The 15,336-nt window shown below is 46.0% G+C and overlaps 1 protein-coding gene across 4 annotated transcripts in view; it reads left to right on the forward strand.

Annotated features, from left to right (window-relative positions):
- Positions 1 to 4,092: 4,092 nt before the first annotated feature.
- mfge8 (milk fat globule EGF and factor V/VIII domain containing) overlaps positions 4,093 to 15,336 on the forward strand; it is an 84,921-nt gene continuing 73,677 nt past the window's right edge. For 2 of the 4 annotated variants that reach the window (XM_033050542.1, XM_033050543.1), the window contains exon 1: positions 4,093 to 4,385. In XM_033050542.1, coding sequence (XP_032906433.1) covers positions 4,328 to 4,385 — 58 coding nt within the window. In that variant the 5' untranslated portion in view covers positions 4,093 to 4,327. The remainder of the gene's footprint in view (positions 4,386 to 15,336) is intronic. The other 2 variants (XM_033050545.1, XM_033050544.1) reach the window with 2 other exon arrangements.

Below are 15,336 nucleotides of genomic sequence, written 5' to 3' on the forward strand. Positions count from 1 at the left end.
ACAATGGCCCAGCGTGGGGGTGGGGTGGGGGTGGGGTGGGGGGGGGGAGGGGCACAAAAGGGGGAGCCGGTGTGCTTTGTAACTTTGTCAGCACCGCTATTTGTATACATTGTGTATGCAAGCCATGAATCTCACTGTGTCTAGTCACATGTGACAATAAAGTATTCCTATTCCTACTCCTGGAATATCATTGCTGGAAACAACATCTCTTTGTTGTGTCTCCGTGGATGCTGCTTAACCTGCTGAGTATTTGAATTTTATGACCTCAACTTTACTGAGCCAATGCTCAGCGCTGAGCACGCATCTCCTCCTACCTCATCTACTGTATCCGTTGTCCTCAGTGTGGGCTCCTATATATCAGCGAGACCAAGCGCAGACTGGCCGATCATTTTGTTGAGCACTTACGCTCAAGTCTGCCTTGGCCTACGACGTCACTCCCGGTTGCCAAACACTTTAACTCACCTTCCCATTCCCACACGGACCTTTCTGTCCTGGGCCACCTCCACTAATAATAATAATAATACATTTTATTTATAGGGCGCCTTTCAGACATCTCATGGACACCTTACATAGGTTAACAGGAAACATAAACATATAATCAGAATAAAATAAATAATAAAGACATCACAGAAACACAAATTAAAAACAGAATTTAGTCCAAAAACAAAAATCAAAAACACAATGTGAAGAGAGAGCAGCGGCAGCTAAAGCGCGCCAGCGTCCACTCTCCCTTCACGGCAGCCATCTTGGACAAAGACTAACAGGATTACCTTACAGACAAAAAATCATCCCCCCACAATGGACACCACTGTGGGGGAAGGCACAATGTCCAGTCCCTATCCCAAGTTCACCCCATAGTCAGGCCTATTGAGGCCACCGCAATTGCCTCTACGGAGGCCCGATGTTCATGGCCGTTCTCACCGGGTGGTCTTGCCCCGGCGTCGGGAGAGTCCTCTCAGCGGCTGGGCCACCTGGAACGGCCGCTATCTAGCTGTCAGAGTGAGGCCACACGCATGTCCACCTCATGTTTCGCTTGACCAGCTTCCATCACAGCGGTATGAACGTTGATTTCTCTTGTGATGCAGCTAGTGGAGATAGACACAAAAAGCTGGAGTAACTCAGCAGGTCAGGCAGCATCTCTGGAGAAAAGGAATAGGTGACGTTTTGGTCGAGATCCTTGTTCAGACTGAGAGTCAGGGGAGAGGGAAACGAGAGATATGAACAGGAATATAGAACAAATGAATGAAAGGTATATGGAAAGGATAAATCAAAACCAGCAATGATGAGCAAGGAAAGGTGGAGCTCACAATGGTCTGTTGTTGGCTGTGGGGTAGGTGATAATGAGTTATACTGGCAGTGAAACTCAGCAGGACGACAGTGAAACTAGTACGATGACTAGGGTGGGAGAGGGACGGAGGGAGAGGGGATGCAGGGGTTACCTAAAGATAGAGAAATCAATATTCATACCACAGTGTTGTCAGCTGCCCAAGCTAGTGGAACTGTCCCACACAGCAGAGAGGCCTGGGTTCAATCCTAACCTCAGGTGCAGTCCGCGTGGTGTTTGCACGTTCTCCCTGTGACTGGCGGCTTCCCTCTGAATGCTCCGGTTTTCTTCCACGTCAGAAAGTCACGCAGGTTTGTAGGTTCAGTTGCCCCCTGGTGTGTAAGTGAATGGTAGAATCTGAGGGGAGTTAATAAGAATGTTTGGGGTGAATAAACAATGGGAAGAATATAAAATTAGTGAAAACAGCTGAATGGTGGTCAGCATGGATACAGCGGGCTGAAGGGCCTGTGCTATCCCTCTCGGTGACTCGAGTTCAGTTTAGTTTATTGTCACGTGTTCCGAGGTACAGCGAAAAGCTTTTGTTGTGTGCTAACCAGACAGCAGATGATACAATACATGATTACAATAGACAATAGACAATAGACAATAGGTGCAGGAGTAGGTCATTCGGCCCTTCAAGCCAGCACCGCCATTCAATGTGGTCATGGATAATGTGATTACAATTGAGCAATTTACATGATAAGGGAATAACGTTGAGTGCAAGGTAAAGCCAGTAAATTTCTGATCAAAGATAGACCAAGGGTCACCCATGAAGTATACAGCAGTTCAGGATTGCTATCCAGATACCATTTACTCCCCCAATGAGAATGGGAGCTTCTATATTTTGCGAGGACTTCTGAAATGTGAAGCGTTGAACTATGAGTGCTTGATCAGCCAGTACTGAAGCCACTATCCCGTGATATATGTTTCCGTGAGTGTGCACTTGACAACATGCCCAGACTGGGAAATGATGTCTACTCCAGCAATTCTCACAGACATAAAGACAACAGAGCCTCCCCCACCCGCACTCCCACCTCGGCCTTGATCGAAGGAACCTTCTTGGAAAATGATTTGTTTTATTGCATGGGAAAGCACAGTTCAGCGACCGTCACATCATTCTGCTATTCTAAAAGGTTCACAAACATTATTCAATTAAAAGATAGACGCAAAATGCTGGGGTAACTCAGCGGGACAGGCAGCATCGCTGGCGAGAAGGAATGGGTGACGTTTCGGGTCGAGACCCTTCTTCAGACTGAGAGTCAGGAGAGAGGGAAACGAGAGATATAGATGATGATGCAGAGAGATTCAGAACAAATGGATGAAAGATACGTAAAAAATGTAACGATGATGAAGGAAACAGGCCATTATTGGCTGTTTGCTAGATGAGAACAAGAACCTGGTGCGACTAGGATAATGCAGCCTTGCTTCAAAGATGATGCCCAACCCAGGAGACTGCGGGTTAGCCAAAGAGGAAGATCTACAATCGCATTTTACAACCGTTCCATACTTTTAGATTTCTACTCCTATGCACTTTACAGCTTTACCTTGCACTAAACGTTATTCCCTTTATCATGTATCTGTACACTGCGGAGGGCTCCATTGTAAATATGTATTGTCTTTCCGCTGGATGATTCACTGTAACTCGGTACACGTGACAATATACTAAACTGAACTGAACTGCTTCTATCCACATACATTAAAATGAGCATGGTGAGGCTCCATTTCACTCAGATGTTATTTTATATTCCAAATTCAAAGCAGCTACAGGCTAGTTTACATTACTGTTACCACGATGCAATGGCCCCAGATCTGTAACTATCATGCATTATATTCATGATCACTTCTACTTGAGATTTTCATGTAATTATACAAAGCAATTCCCAAAACGTTGATTTATTTAAAAAATCTGGAATCTCATGTAATGGGAATGGAATTTGATTTTTTTTAAAAGCAACGGCAGTAATTATTTTTAATTAAGTCAGCTTTGGGGATTACGTTAAAAATATACTGGCTTAATAACAGGTCGTAGAGGAACAGGGCTGAGACTAAAAGGTGGTTTTAAGTGAAAACAGAAAGACAAACAGTGAGAAAGGTGGGGAGGGGGAGAGAGGGGGGGGGAGAGGGGAGGAGATGGAGAGGGGAGGGGGAGAGAGGGGGGGGAGATGGAGAGGGGAGGGGGAGAGAGGGGGAGGGGAGAGGGGAGGAGATGGAGAGGGGAGGGTGAGAGAGGGGGGGGGAGGGGAGGAGATGGAGAGGGGAGGGGGAGAGAGGGGGGGGGAGAGGGGAGGAGATGGAGAGGGGAGGGGGAGAGAGGGGGGGAGAGGGGAGGAGATGGAGAGGGGAGGGGGAGAGAGGGAGGGGGAGAGGGGAGGAGATGGAGAGGGGAGGGGGAGAGAGAGGGGGTGGGTGGGTGGAGAGATGGAGGGGTTATGGCTGAGGGGCAGAGAGAGAGAGGGAAGGGGATAGAGGGGAAGGGAGGGGGAGAGAGAGGGAGGAAGAGAGAAGGGGGGAGGAGGGAGGAAGTGTGAGAGAGGGAGAGTGAAGTAGGGAGAGAGGAGGAAAAGAGGGAGGGGGAGAGATGGAGAAGGAGAGGGGGGGTGGAAAGAAAAGGCGGGAGAGAGGATGGGGGGGGGTGGGGGGAGTAAGGGATGGGGAGAAGGATGGGAAGAGAGGGCGAGAATGGGAGGGATAAGAGTGATGGAGGTAGGGAGAAAAGGAGGGAGGGGAAGAGGGAGGAGAGTGAGTGAGATTGACGGGCAGTGGAAGGAGCAGGAGCCGGGGGTAATCGCCTTGTCCCAGCGCCCAGTGCCGTGGCCCAGGGCAGGCAGGGTGTGTGTATGTGTGTGTGTGTGGGTGTGTGGGTGTGCTCGGTATTTGGAGCGGCAGGGAGAGGCGTGGGCAGGGAAGTCTGTGCCGCCCCGCTCTGCCAGCAGCATCTTCTCCAGTGAAGCGGAGGAAGCTCTCTCTCACACACACACACACACACACAGAGCAAGCAGCAAGATGATGAACCCTGGCATCTTCTTCTTCATCAGTGTCACCCTGGCCCGGGCATCCACCGGTAAGGCAGCTGTTCTGCAGCAACTTCACCCTCAATCTGATGCATGTTTATTCGCTTTAACCAACTTTATATTCCATTGAGTCTAATATTCTCCCTGAGATCATCCTTGCCCCGATCGCGTACAGGGCGTTTTTTTATTAGTATAACCTCGTTTAAATCACCCATTCTCCCCACCCTTTTGTTTAAAAGCTAAGCGGCTGAGATGAGATCATCTCTAAAGTGAATAACAAAAAGATCCACAGCAGTTCTGGGGAGATTAATCCCCAGGCAGATTAAAAAAATATATATATATAGACAAAAGTGCTGGAGAAACTCAGCGGGTGCAGCAGCATCTATTGAGCGAAGGAAATAGGCAACGTTTCGTCCCGAAACCCTTCGGGTTTCGACCCGAAACTTTGCCTATTTCCTTTGGGTTTCGACCCGAAACGTTGCCTATTTCCTTTGGGTTTCGGCCCGAAACGTTGCCTATTTCCTTCGCTCCATAGATGCTGGCTGCACCCGCTGAGTTTCTCCAGCACTTTTGTCTACCTTCGATTTTCCAGCATCTGCAGTTCCTTCTTAAATTCTTTTTTTTAATATATATGTTGTTGACTTTCCTTCAACAAAGGAATGCCCCCTGGTTTATAACTGGACGTAAACAAGTGTCACACTCCATTGAAATGATCCCCGTTGCTAATTCGGATTTGCAGGCTATAAAAAAAAAAAGTTCGGATAAGCCGAAAGGCATTCCCACTCTAAACCAGCCGAAGGGAATAAAGTCTTCTGTATCCCTAGATTTCTTTGGGTGCGCTGAGAAATGAATCACGGATGCCTTGGTTCTTGGTTTCTTGGTGCTCCAAAATATTCCAAATGGAATTTAAACTGGAGGTGGTGGAGGGAGGACTTAACAAGAGCATATGGGATGATTCACCTTCCATTGGAAATTATTGCCAGGGCCGCTGCCTTTTATACAACTGAGGGAATGAGCGTCTGGTATTACTTGGTGGGGTTTAGGAAACTGTTCCGGTGTTTTGACAACCGCATTCCATGATCTTTGCGTTTAATACGCGAGCGACCAAAGACTGAGCCCACAGCAGCTTGTTTTGTTTTAGAAAGAGCTGTTCTCTGAAAATAGTGACCCAGGAATAGATTCCCAATACGTTCAGGGGGGGGGGGGGGGGGTGAGACGCTGCTGGGAAGGTATTCTGATCTGCACAGCTTATTTTTAAAATTCAAAACTATACATAGACTGACTGGAACTGCTTTTGTTTGTGAATGGACGTGAATGGATAAATGTGTGAATACATTGTCAGAATCTAGATGACCAAAGAACAGAAACTATGGAAGGTAGACAAAAGTGCTGGAGAAACGTTGCCTATTTCCTTCGCTCCATAGATGCTGCTGCACCCGCTGAGTTTCTCCAGCACTTTTGTCTACCTTCGATTTTCCAGCATCTGCAGTTCCTTCTTAAACAGAAACTATGGAGTCCCCCAAAGTCTATTTCTATGGTGTTATCAACACATAAAAACAAATCTTGATACATATTCACTCATAAGTACTCAGTGCCATATTGTCAGTTTATTCTTTTCATAAACACGGAAATACAGTGAAAAGCTTTGTTTAGCATGAAATCCGATCTGATTAGATAATGCTAGACGTAAATACAATCAAGCTAAACTCAAGTACAATGGATAGAGCAAAGGGGAAAATACAGAGAGCAGAATATAATTAGAATCAGTCTGAAGAAGGGTCTCGACCTGGAACGTCACCCATTCCTTCTCTCCAGAGATGCTGCCTGTTCCGCTGAGTTACCCCAACGTTTTGTGGGGTCTGTCTTCGATTTAAACCAGCATCTGCAGTTCCTTCTAACACACTATGCAGAATATAGTTCTCAGCATTGTAGCGCATCAGTTCCAGAGACAAAGTCCAATGTCCATAATGGGGTAGAGGTGAATCGGACTATACCCTAGCTAATGGAAGGACCGTTCAGAAGCCTGATAACAGAGGGGAAGAAGCAGTTCCTGTGGAAAAAAATAGTGTGAATTTATCGTCAATAAGAATTTTGTGCTGAACATCCCGCGATCTAGGCATAAGCTCAGGGGAGACCGAGCCTTTGCGATTGCAGCTCCTAAACTGTGGAACAGCATCCTTCTTCCCATCAGAACTGCCCCCTTCATTGACTCTTTTAAGTCGAGTCTTAAAACATCTTTACTCTCAAGCCTTTCTTAACGTCCTCTGAGGGAGGGCTATATGTATGTATTTATGTATGTTAATCTATGAGCCAATGTTGTATAACGTTAGTACCTCCACCAATGTAAAGCACTTTGGTCAGCAAGAGTTGTTTTTTAAATGTGCTGTAGAAATAAAAATGACTTGACTCGACTTGACTTGAGTCATTCCACATTAAGTAGTCACTCCCTGAAGGAAGGAAGATACAACAACAACTTACACATACCAAGTCCCCAGTATAATAATGAATAGTTCCCTTGGTCCAGCATGTTGGTTAAGTGACTGATGTTGATCAGGATACTAGATTGATTAATTTGATTGATTTATGCTTTATTATCATATGTGACAGGTCACAGTGAAATTCTTTGTTTTGCACGCCATGTGTGTAAGAAGGAACCGCAGGCGCTGGTTTAAACCGAAGATAGACACAAAATGCTGGATTAACTCAGTGGGACTGTCAGCATCTCTGGAGAGAAGGAATGGGTAACGTTTCGGGTCGAGACCCTTCTGTCGGAGAGAGGAGGAGAACTTCGTCAAAGTGGACATACTTTGGTCTCGACCCACAACGTCACCCATTCCTTCTCTCCAGAGATGCTGTCTGTCTGTCCCGCTGAGTTACAAGGCATTCATTATAGACCCCAATGATTCCTCTTTAACATCCACCATCCCCCCCATCCCCTCCCCCCATGCCGGGGAGAAGGATGTGATTAAAAACGTGTACTTAAACACGACGAAATGTAATGAGGCGTGGATACTTAGAAAGAAAAGGGAAATCTCTACCGAAATGGAAAAGATCTCGGAGATTGAGCATCTGGATCCGGCGTGGCAATGAATCAAAGGAAGAAATGCAGCCGGCAGCCGTACATGTAAATGGATCCATTCCGATTGGACATCTGCGAGCATCGGCCATTCCGATTGGACATCTGCGAGTATCGGGCACGAATCAAAAGGCAGAAAGGGAGCCGGACGGCAGCCGGACGGATAGCCCCAGAGTTTTATAGATATAATAGAAGATATAGATAGATAGAAGATAGAAGAAGATAGAAGATATAGATATTTAACATCCCAACTTGGTTCCCTCAGCTGAGAGGTAGTCAGTTGACTATTCCATCTGGAGGGTGGGAGACCCAAGCTCCACAAAGATGTTTAAGAAGGAACTGCAGATGCTGGAAAATCGAAGGTACACAAAAATGCTGGAGAAACTCAGCGGGTGCAGCAGCATCTATGGAGCGAAGGAAATGGGTGACGTTTCGGGCTGAAACCCTTCTTCAGTCAATACTTGATTACAATCGAGCCATTTACAGTGTGTAGATTCTAAATAAGGGAATAACGTTTAGTACAAGGTAAAGCCAGTAAAGTCCGATAGTCTGAGGATCACCAATGATGTAGATAGTAGTTCAGGACTGCTCTCTTGTTGTGCTGGATAAGACTGTAAAAACAAGGAACTGCCGATGCTGGTTTACAAAAAAGACACAAAGTGCTGGAGTAACAGAGGGCTAGGCAGCATGTGTAGGAAGGAACTTCATATGCTGGTTTACACCAAAGTTGGACACAGAATGCTGGAGTAACTCAGCAGATCTGGCAGCATCTCCGAAGAAAAGGAACAGGTGACGTTTCGGATCTGAAGAAGGGTCTCGACTCAAAACGTCACCTACTCCTTTTCTCCAAAGATGCTGCCTGAGCCGTTAAATTACTCCACCTATGTGCGTCAGTCAGCATCTCTGAAGAAAATGTTCTCCAGCTAAAGTATAATGATCGATGACAGATATGTGATTTTGTTGTAAGCTGGCTGGTAATATCATGGTCCGTTAGTGGGTACTTGAATAAGTGGAACATGAAAAAAGGTAGCAGGACTCTGATAGTCATGAGACCAGTTTTAACTGAAGAGATGGGAAGGGTGGCACAACGGTAGAGTTTCCTCCCTACAGCACCAGAGACTTGGGTTCGATCCTGACTATACGGTGCTGTCTGTACAGACGTCGCACATTCTCCCCATGACCTGCGTGGGTTTTCCCTAGGGATGCTCCGTTTTTTTCCCACACTCCAAAGACATAATGGTTTGTAGGTTAATTGGCTTCGCTAAGAATTTGTAAATTGTTCCTCGTGTGTGTAGGATGGTGCTAGTGTATGGGATGTTTGCTGGTCAGCGTGCACCCGGTGAGCCTGTTTCCCCGCTGTAGCTCTAAACTAAACTAAAAGGTGCCTAAAGCCCCTGTCCCACTTAGGAAACCTGAACGGAAACCTCTGGAGACTTTGCGCCCCACCCAAGGTTTCCGTGCGTTTCCCGGAGGTTGCAGGTGGTTGCCGGAGGTTGCAGGTAGTGGAAGCAGGTAGGAAGACTGACAAAAACCTCCGGGAACCTCCGGGAACCGCACGGAAATCTTGGGTGGGGCGCAAAGTCTCCAGAGGTTTCCGTTCAGGTTTCCTAAGTGGGACAGGGGCATAAGCAATTACATTGGGCCTGGGTGAAAGCTCTCCGCTTCACTTGGCTCTTTGCCACAAGAGCACAGTAGTTGAAGCTGAACGTGTATGTATGAAAATCTTGATGTGACAACTTTAACACAAAGATAGACTTTTAGCATGCAAACAAAGACCGCTATGAACCTGACGGTTGATGAAATTCAACTTTGCCCACCAATTGTATGACCAACTCTAATTTTGCTGCGTAGGTTTTTCTGCTTGGAAGAACTTGGCTTCCACCCTATGCTGGCACAGTCAAAATCAAGTTCAGAAGGAGTGGGGGTATTAACTGATAAGAGTTGTGCAGCCAAACACAAGATGTGGAAACAGTTAGATTAGAAAATAAATTCACAGCTCAAGAAGTAATTTAGAGTTTCAAAGACGAGCCAAAACCCAACAATTAAATTTGCTTTAATCTTAACATGAAATAAAACCAGAAACTACAATGAAGGCAATTTCAAAAGCTAGTCTAAGCATCACAAAGCGCAAAATCATTGTTTGCAGTTTTAGTATGAAAGGTGTTCTTTGCAGAAATGTTTCTCTGCTGTTTCGTGTAATTTATAGGATAGTTGAACATCTGAATTCTCTCTCAGTTTGATCATAATCATAAGTGCAGTGCATCAATCCTTTAGAGGTTCACTTTGTATCTGTTCCATCAAATACATCTTGACGGCTCGGCTTTGTAAATATAATGTTCAAACAAACTTAAGAAGCAGTTTTAATGAAAGAGAAGCGGTCTGGTTCGCACACCCTATCTTGGCAAGTGTTTATCACATCTCCCACAGAATGAGCCCTCTCCACCCTACCCACTCCTGCCACTGGAACACAGATCAAAGCAAGGAGACCTGGTGTCTTGGCTCTGAGATGGGACTTGCACCTCCCTTGAAATCTTGAACTCGTGAATCGGGTCACGTATCTGGGCCCCGCAAAAGGGAAAATCTGGAAATGCTGGAAATCTGAAATGAAAACAGAAAATCCCGAGGATATTCAGCAGTTCAGGCAGCATCTGTGAAGAAAGCAAGAATGGGCATTTTGGGTTGACGTATGCATTGAAATACACATAGGGTTTTGGGTGCCTGGGACACGATGCCAGGGTTGGTGGTTGAGAGAGATACAATAGTGGTGTTTAAGAGGCTTTTATATGGGGACATGGATATGCAGGGAATGGAGGGACATAGATCAGAGGAGATTAGTTGGTCTTGGCATCCTGTTGGGGGCAGACATTGTGGGCTGAAGGGCCTGTTCCTGTGCAGTACTTTTCCATGTAGAAACAAGGAACTGCAGGTGCTGGTGCACAAAAAAATACACAAAGAGCTGGAATATTTCAGTGGGTCAGGCAGTGTCCCTGGAGATCAGGGATAGGTGACGTATCGGGTCAGGAACCTTCTTCAGGCATTGAAGTGTGGGGAGGAAAGCTGGAAGGGTGAAAGCTGTACTTTTCTATATTTAAATTCTTGCCACATGGAGTTCAGAATAAATCCTTATGAGCGCGGTGGCACTGCGGTGGGGCAGTGCCAGTGCCAGAGACCTGATTATGGGCGCTGCCTGTACGTAGTTTGTACGTTCTCCCTGTGACCGCATGGATTTTCTCTGGGTGGTCCGGTTTCCTCCCACATTCTAAAGATCTACAGGTTTGTAGGTTAATTGGGCTCAGTAAAATTGTAAATTGTCCCTAGTGTGTAGGGTAGTGCTAGTGTGCGTGGATCACTGGTAGGTGAGGAGCCAGTGGGCTGAAGGGCCTGTTTCTGCGTGTGCGCTGTATCTCTAAACTAAACTAAACTAAAATAAACTGAAAGCACACATGTGCATGTGACCCTGTCTTGATAATTTGTTGCAAGATTTGTGTTTGCTTTTACTAATTTATCTCGAGTATACCAAGAATTAGCTCATGTTGTGAGCTATTTGCAACCCAGAATGTACACAGCAGTCTATTCAAAGCTACATTGTATCACACAGCGGGGAAGGCTGCATTCGATGTCAACAGTGCATCTGGTCGCAAGTTATAATGTGGGATGAGTGGGGCCAGATGCCAAGAGTGGAGCTGAACTTATCAGATCATCATCTGATTGCCGAATCAGTGTTATTGAAAGAAATTCTGTAAAACCAATCGGTGTTTTAATCAGAGCCCTCTTTCATTTTGCATGTTTCGTCGAAGAGAATGGATGACTGGTTCTGGTGGTGAGATCTGTCTCTCACTAAATTGCAGTACAAAAACTTATCTTGCACTAATCGTTATTCCCTTATCATGTACCTGTACTCCGTGAATGGCTCGATTGTAATCATGTAATGCTTTTCCACTGCCTGGTTAGCACGCAACAAAAGCTTTGCACTGTACCTTGGTACACGGGACAATAAACTAAACTAATCTACAAAAAATGTCCTCGGACTGCCAGTGTGACTGCTGCTTAGTTTGGGACATCTATCAATAATCACCGACACGTGCTAGACAATTTGAACCAAAATATCTGAAACAAATGGTGGGGGGGGGGGGGGAATTGTTGAGAACACCCAATTGTATGTCCACAACTGTTCCGAGGGTGGCACGGTGGCACATCGGTAGAGTTGCTGCCTTACAGCACCAGAGACCCTGGTTCAATCCTAGATAGGGGTACTGTCTGTACGGAGTTTGTACCTTCTCCCCGTGACCGCGTGGTTTTCTCTGGGTGCTCTGGTTTCCTCCCACACTCCAAAGACATACAATTTTGTAGTTTAATTGGCTTCGGTAAAAATTGTAAATTGTCCCCAGTGTGTGTAGGATAGTGCTAGTGCATGTGGATCGCTGATCAGCACAGACTCGGTGGGCCGAAGGGCCTGTTTCAACGAAACTAAACTGGAATAAACTGTCTAAACTACTGTAATAATAATAATAATTCCAGTTTTCCTGCCATGGATTTGAACCTCAAATCAGTTCTAATATATTAAACTGTACAGTTAAAATGTAAGAAAGGAACTGCAGATGCTGGTTTAAACAGAATAGACACAAACTGCTGGAGGAACTCAGCGTGACAGGCAACATCTCTGGAGAGAAGGAATGGGTGGCTTTTCATGCCAAGGGTCTCGACCCGAAACGACACCTATTCCTTCTCTCCAGAATTGCTGCCTGTCCCGCTGAGTTGCTCCAGCATTTTGTGTCTATCTTCAGTTAAAATGTAACGCAGAGAGCAAATTCAGGAGCTTTATCAGTCTTATTGCAGATAGATTATTATATATTGTGCATATCGACAATAATTCAAGAAAAACTATCTGGTGACAGACAATCTGTGTAACTTTACACACAACTTAATAATAATTATCACATAAATATTGTTCAGTCTGAAGAAGGGTTTTGGCCCGAAACGTTGCCTATTTCCTTCGCTCCGTAGATGCTGCCGCACCCGCTGAGTTTCTCCAGCACTTTGGTCCACCTTCGATTTTCCAGCATCTGCAGTTCCTTCTTAAACACATAAATATTATCACATCACTTAATAATAATAATGAGGCTGCTAACTTCCTAGTTCACATCCTTTATTAAAAATAAAGTATTAAGCTGCAAATCTAGTGCAATATCTGGATTGAGCCAAGGTTAGGTTTAGGTTTATTATCGTCATATGTAGCGAGGTACAGTGAAGGGCTTTGTTTTGCACGCTACCCAAACAGATAAGATGATACTACACATAAATACAATCAAGTCAAACTCAAGGACAATAGGTAGAGCAATGGGGAAGATACAGAGTGCAGAATACAGCTCTCAGCATTGTAGTGCAACAGTTCCACAGACAAAGTCCAATGTCCGCATTGGGATAGAGGTGAATCGGACAGAATCCTAGTTTACGCAAGGACTGTTCAGAAGCCTGACAACAGAGGGGAAGAAGTTGGTGGTGCGCACTTTCAAGCTTCTGTACCTTCTGCCGGACGGGAGCGGGGTGGAAGGAATAACAGAGGTGGGACAAGTTTTTGATTATGACGAGGCAGTGAGTATTAATATGCACTATTCAACGATGAACAACATAACAAACATGTCCCAGCCTAACTTTTTCAGTACTGAGTTAGTGCTCAGTTAGTGGTTGCTGCAAGCTGAAACCATGCATCTCATAGAGTATGACTCACTATCTTTATATCCACCCATATGTCTCCACACAAAAAGAGGTCACGTTTAAAAAGGAAAAGTTTAGAAGATGGCACTCATTAACACGTCATTGGAACATATGTTTTTTTTTAAATGACATACACCAAACCTGATGAGCAGGTTTACAATAATACCATGTACTTAAATAAAAAGAAATGGAAGGTTTTTTAATGAGCAATATGATATCTTCAGCCCAGGTTGCTCTTAGATTGCTAAATATAACACATGCAATTTACCAGATATGTATAATATGGAGAAAATTGAAAGGGTAAAAATATGTGCTTGTGATTATGGGGAGTAGATTGATGCAGTGTGCTTCCTGCTGTATGTTTGGATGGATTGCTAGGCAAACCATTTGCTCAACACCTATATGAGTTAAAGTGTGGGAAGGAACTGCAGATGCAGGTTCAAACCCGAAGATAGACACAAAATGCTGGAGTAACTCAGCGGGACAGGCAGCATCTCTGGAGAGAAGGAATGGGTGACATTTTGGGTCGAAGCCCTTCTTCAGGAGCTGAAGAGTCTACATGGTGTCTATGAGTTAAAGTTATACACAGGCCACCATTCTCTTTATTTGTTCCCCTTCCTCCCTTTTTGTATGGTCAACTCTTTACTGGTCCCAAGTTTCAGCGATACCAACTGGCCCCAGATAACTTTGCCTAAGCTCCATGTTATGTCGATACAAGGAACTGCAGATGCTGGTTTACAAATTAAGACACAAAGTGCTGGAGTAACTTAGCGTCTCCGGAGAACATGGATAGGTGACATTTTAGGTCGGGACCCTTCTTTTGACCGATTGTAGTAGGGAGAGGAGAAACTGGAAGAGAGGTGGGGTGGGACAAACTATGGCAAGTGATAGGTGGATACAGGTGATCTCGGTGATAGGGAGGGGGTGGTTATGGGAAAATGTTTGGCCCAGAGATGCAATGGTTAGGCCAAAACCAGAGATGAAAAGACAAAATGTGTGTAATAACGAGACAAGGATAGAAGATACGTGAAATGGGAGGCCAGAGAAGGGAATGTAAGTGCAAGAGGATGGGGGCAGGGAGGAAGGTGAGACACAGGGAAGGGTGGGGGGGGGGGGGGGGAGCAGAGAGAAAAAGGGGGGACAGATGGGGAAAGGTGGGAGGGTGTATGTAGGTTAAGGGCCTATCCCACTTACGTGTCCTTGGCACGCAAATTACGCGACCTCGTGGTCGCGTTGAGGCGCACAGGCCGTGCGGGGCTCCGAAATTTTTGTAGTGAACTAAATCTTCGCGCGCCAACGGCCTGTCGCGGAACTGACGGCCAAAGTGGGACAGGCCCAAGACCCTGGCACGGCGCAACGTCTCACCTCCAACAGCAGCAGAAGCAGGCAAACGATCGCCGAACTCAGCCTGGGGCTCACGGCCGTTGCGGTCCGGATCCGCCCCCACTTCTACTTCCTGAGCAGGGCCAAGGAAATTGAAGATAGACACAAAATGCTGGAGTAACTCAGCTGGACCGACAGCATCTCTGGAGAGAAGCAATGGGTGACGTTACGGGTCAAGACCCTTTTCAGACTGAAGAAGAGTCTCGACACGAAACATCACCCATTGCTTCTCTCCAGAGATGCTGCCGGTCCCGCTGAGTTACTCCAGCTTTGTGTCCATCTTCAAATGACGTCGCGCTCCAGACGGCTGTTCTATGTAATCCCACTTTAACATCCACTCCTTGCACAATGGGGACAATTTGCAGAGGCCCATTAACCTACAAACATCCTTGGGGTGTGGGAGGAGACCGGAGCACCCAAAGGAAACTGGTGTGGTCACAGGGAGAACATGCAAACTCCACGCAGACAGCACCCGAGGGCTGGATCAAACCTGGGTCTCTGGCGCTGTGTTGCAGCAGCTCTACCAGCTGCTCCATTGTGCTGCATCTTGTTGGAGATGTTTCTTACTGGATAGCAGGTTGAAGGAGGATCTTGATTTTGCAGAGCTTCAGGTCACCACTGGAGCACTTAACCACATATGGGCCACATATGCGTTGTGGTACTGGACTACATATGCTCCCGATGTTTGGGGGAATATGTTCCCGATGTTGGGGGAGTCCAGCACCAGGGTCCACTGTTTAACAATAAGGGCTAGGCCATTTAGGACTGATATGAGGACAATCTTTTTCACCCGGAGAGTTGTGAATCTGTGGAATTCTCTGCCACAG

Source organism: Amblyraja radiata, chromosome 34, assembly GCF_010909765.2.
Source record: "Amblyraja radiata isolate CabotCenter1 chromosome 34, sAmbRad1.1.pri, whole genome shotgun sequence".
Classification (NCBI taxonomy): Eukaryota; Metazoa; Chordata; class Chondrichthyes; order Rajiformes; family Rajidae; genus Amblyraja; species Amblyraja radiata.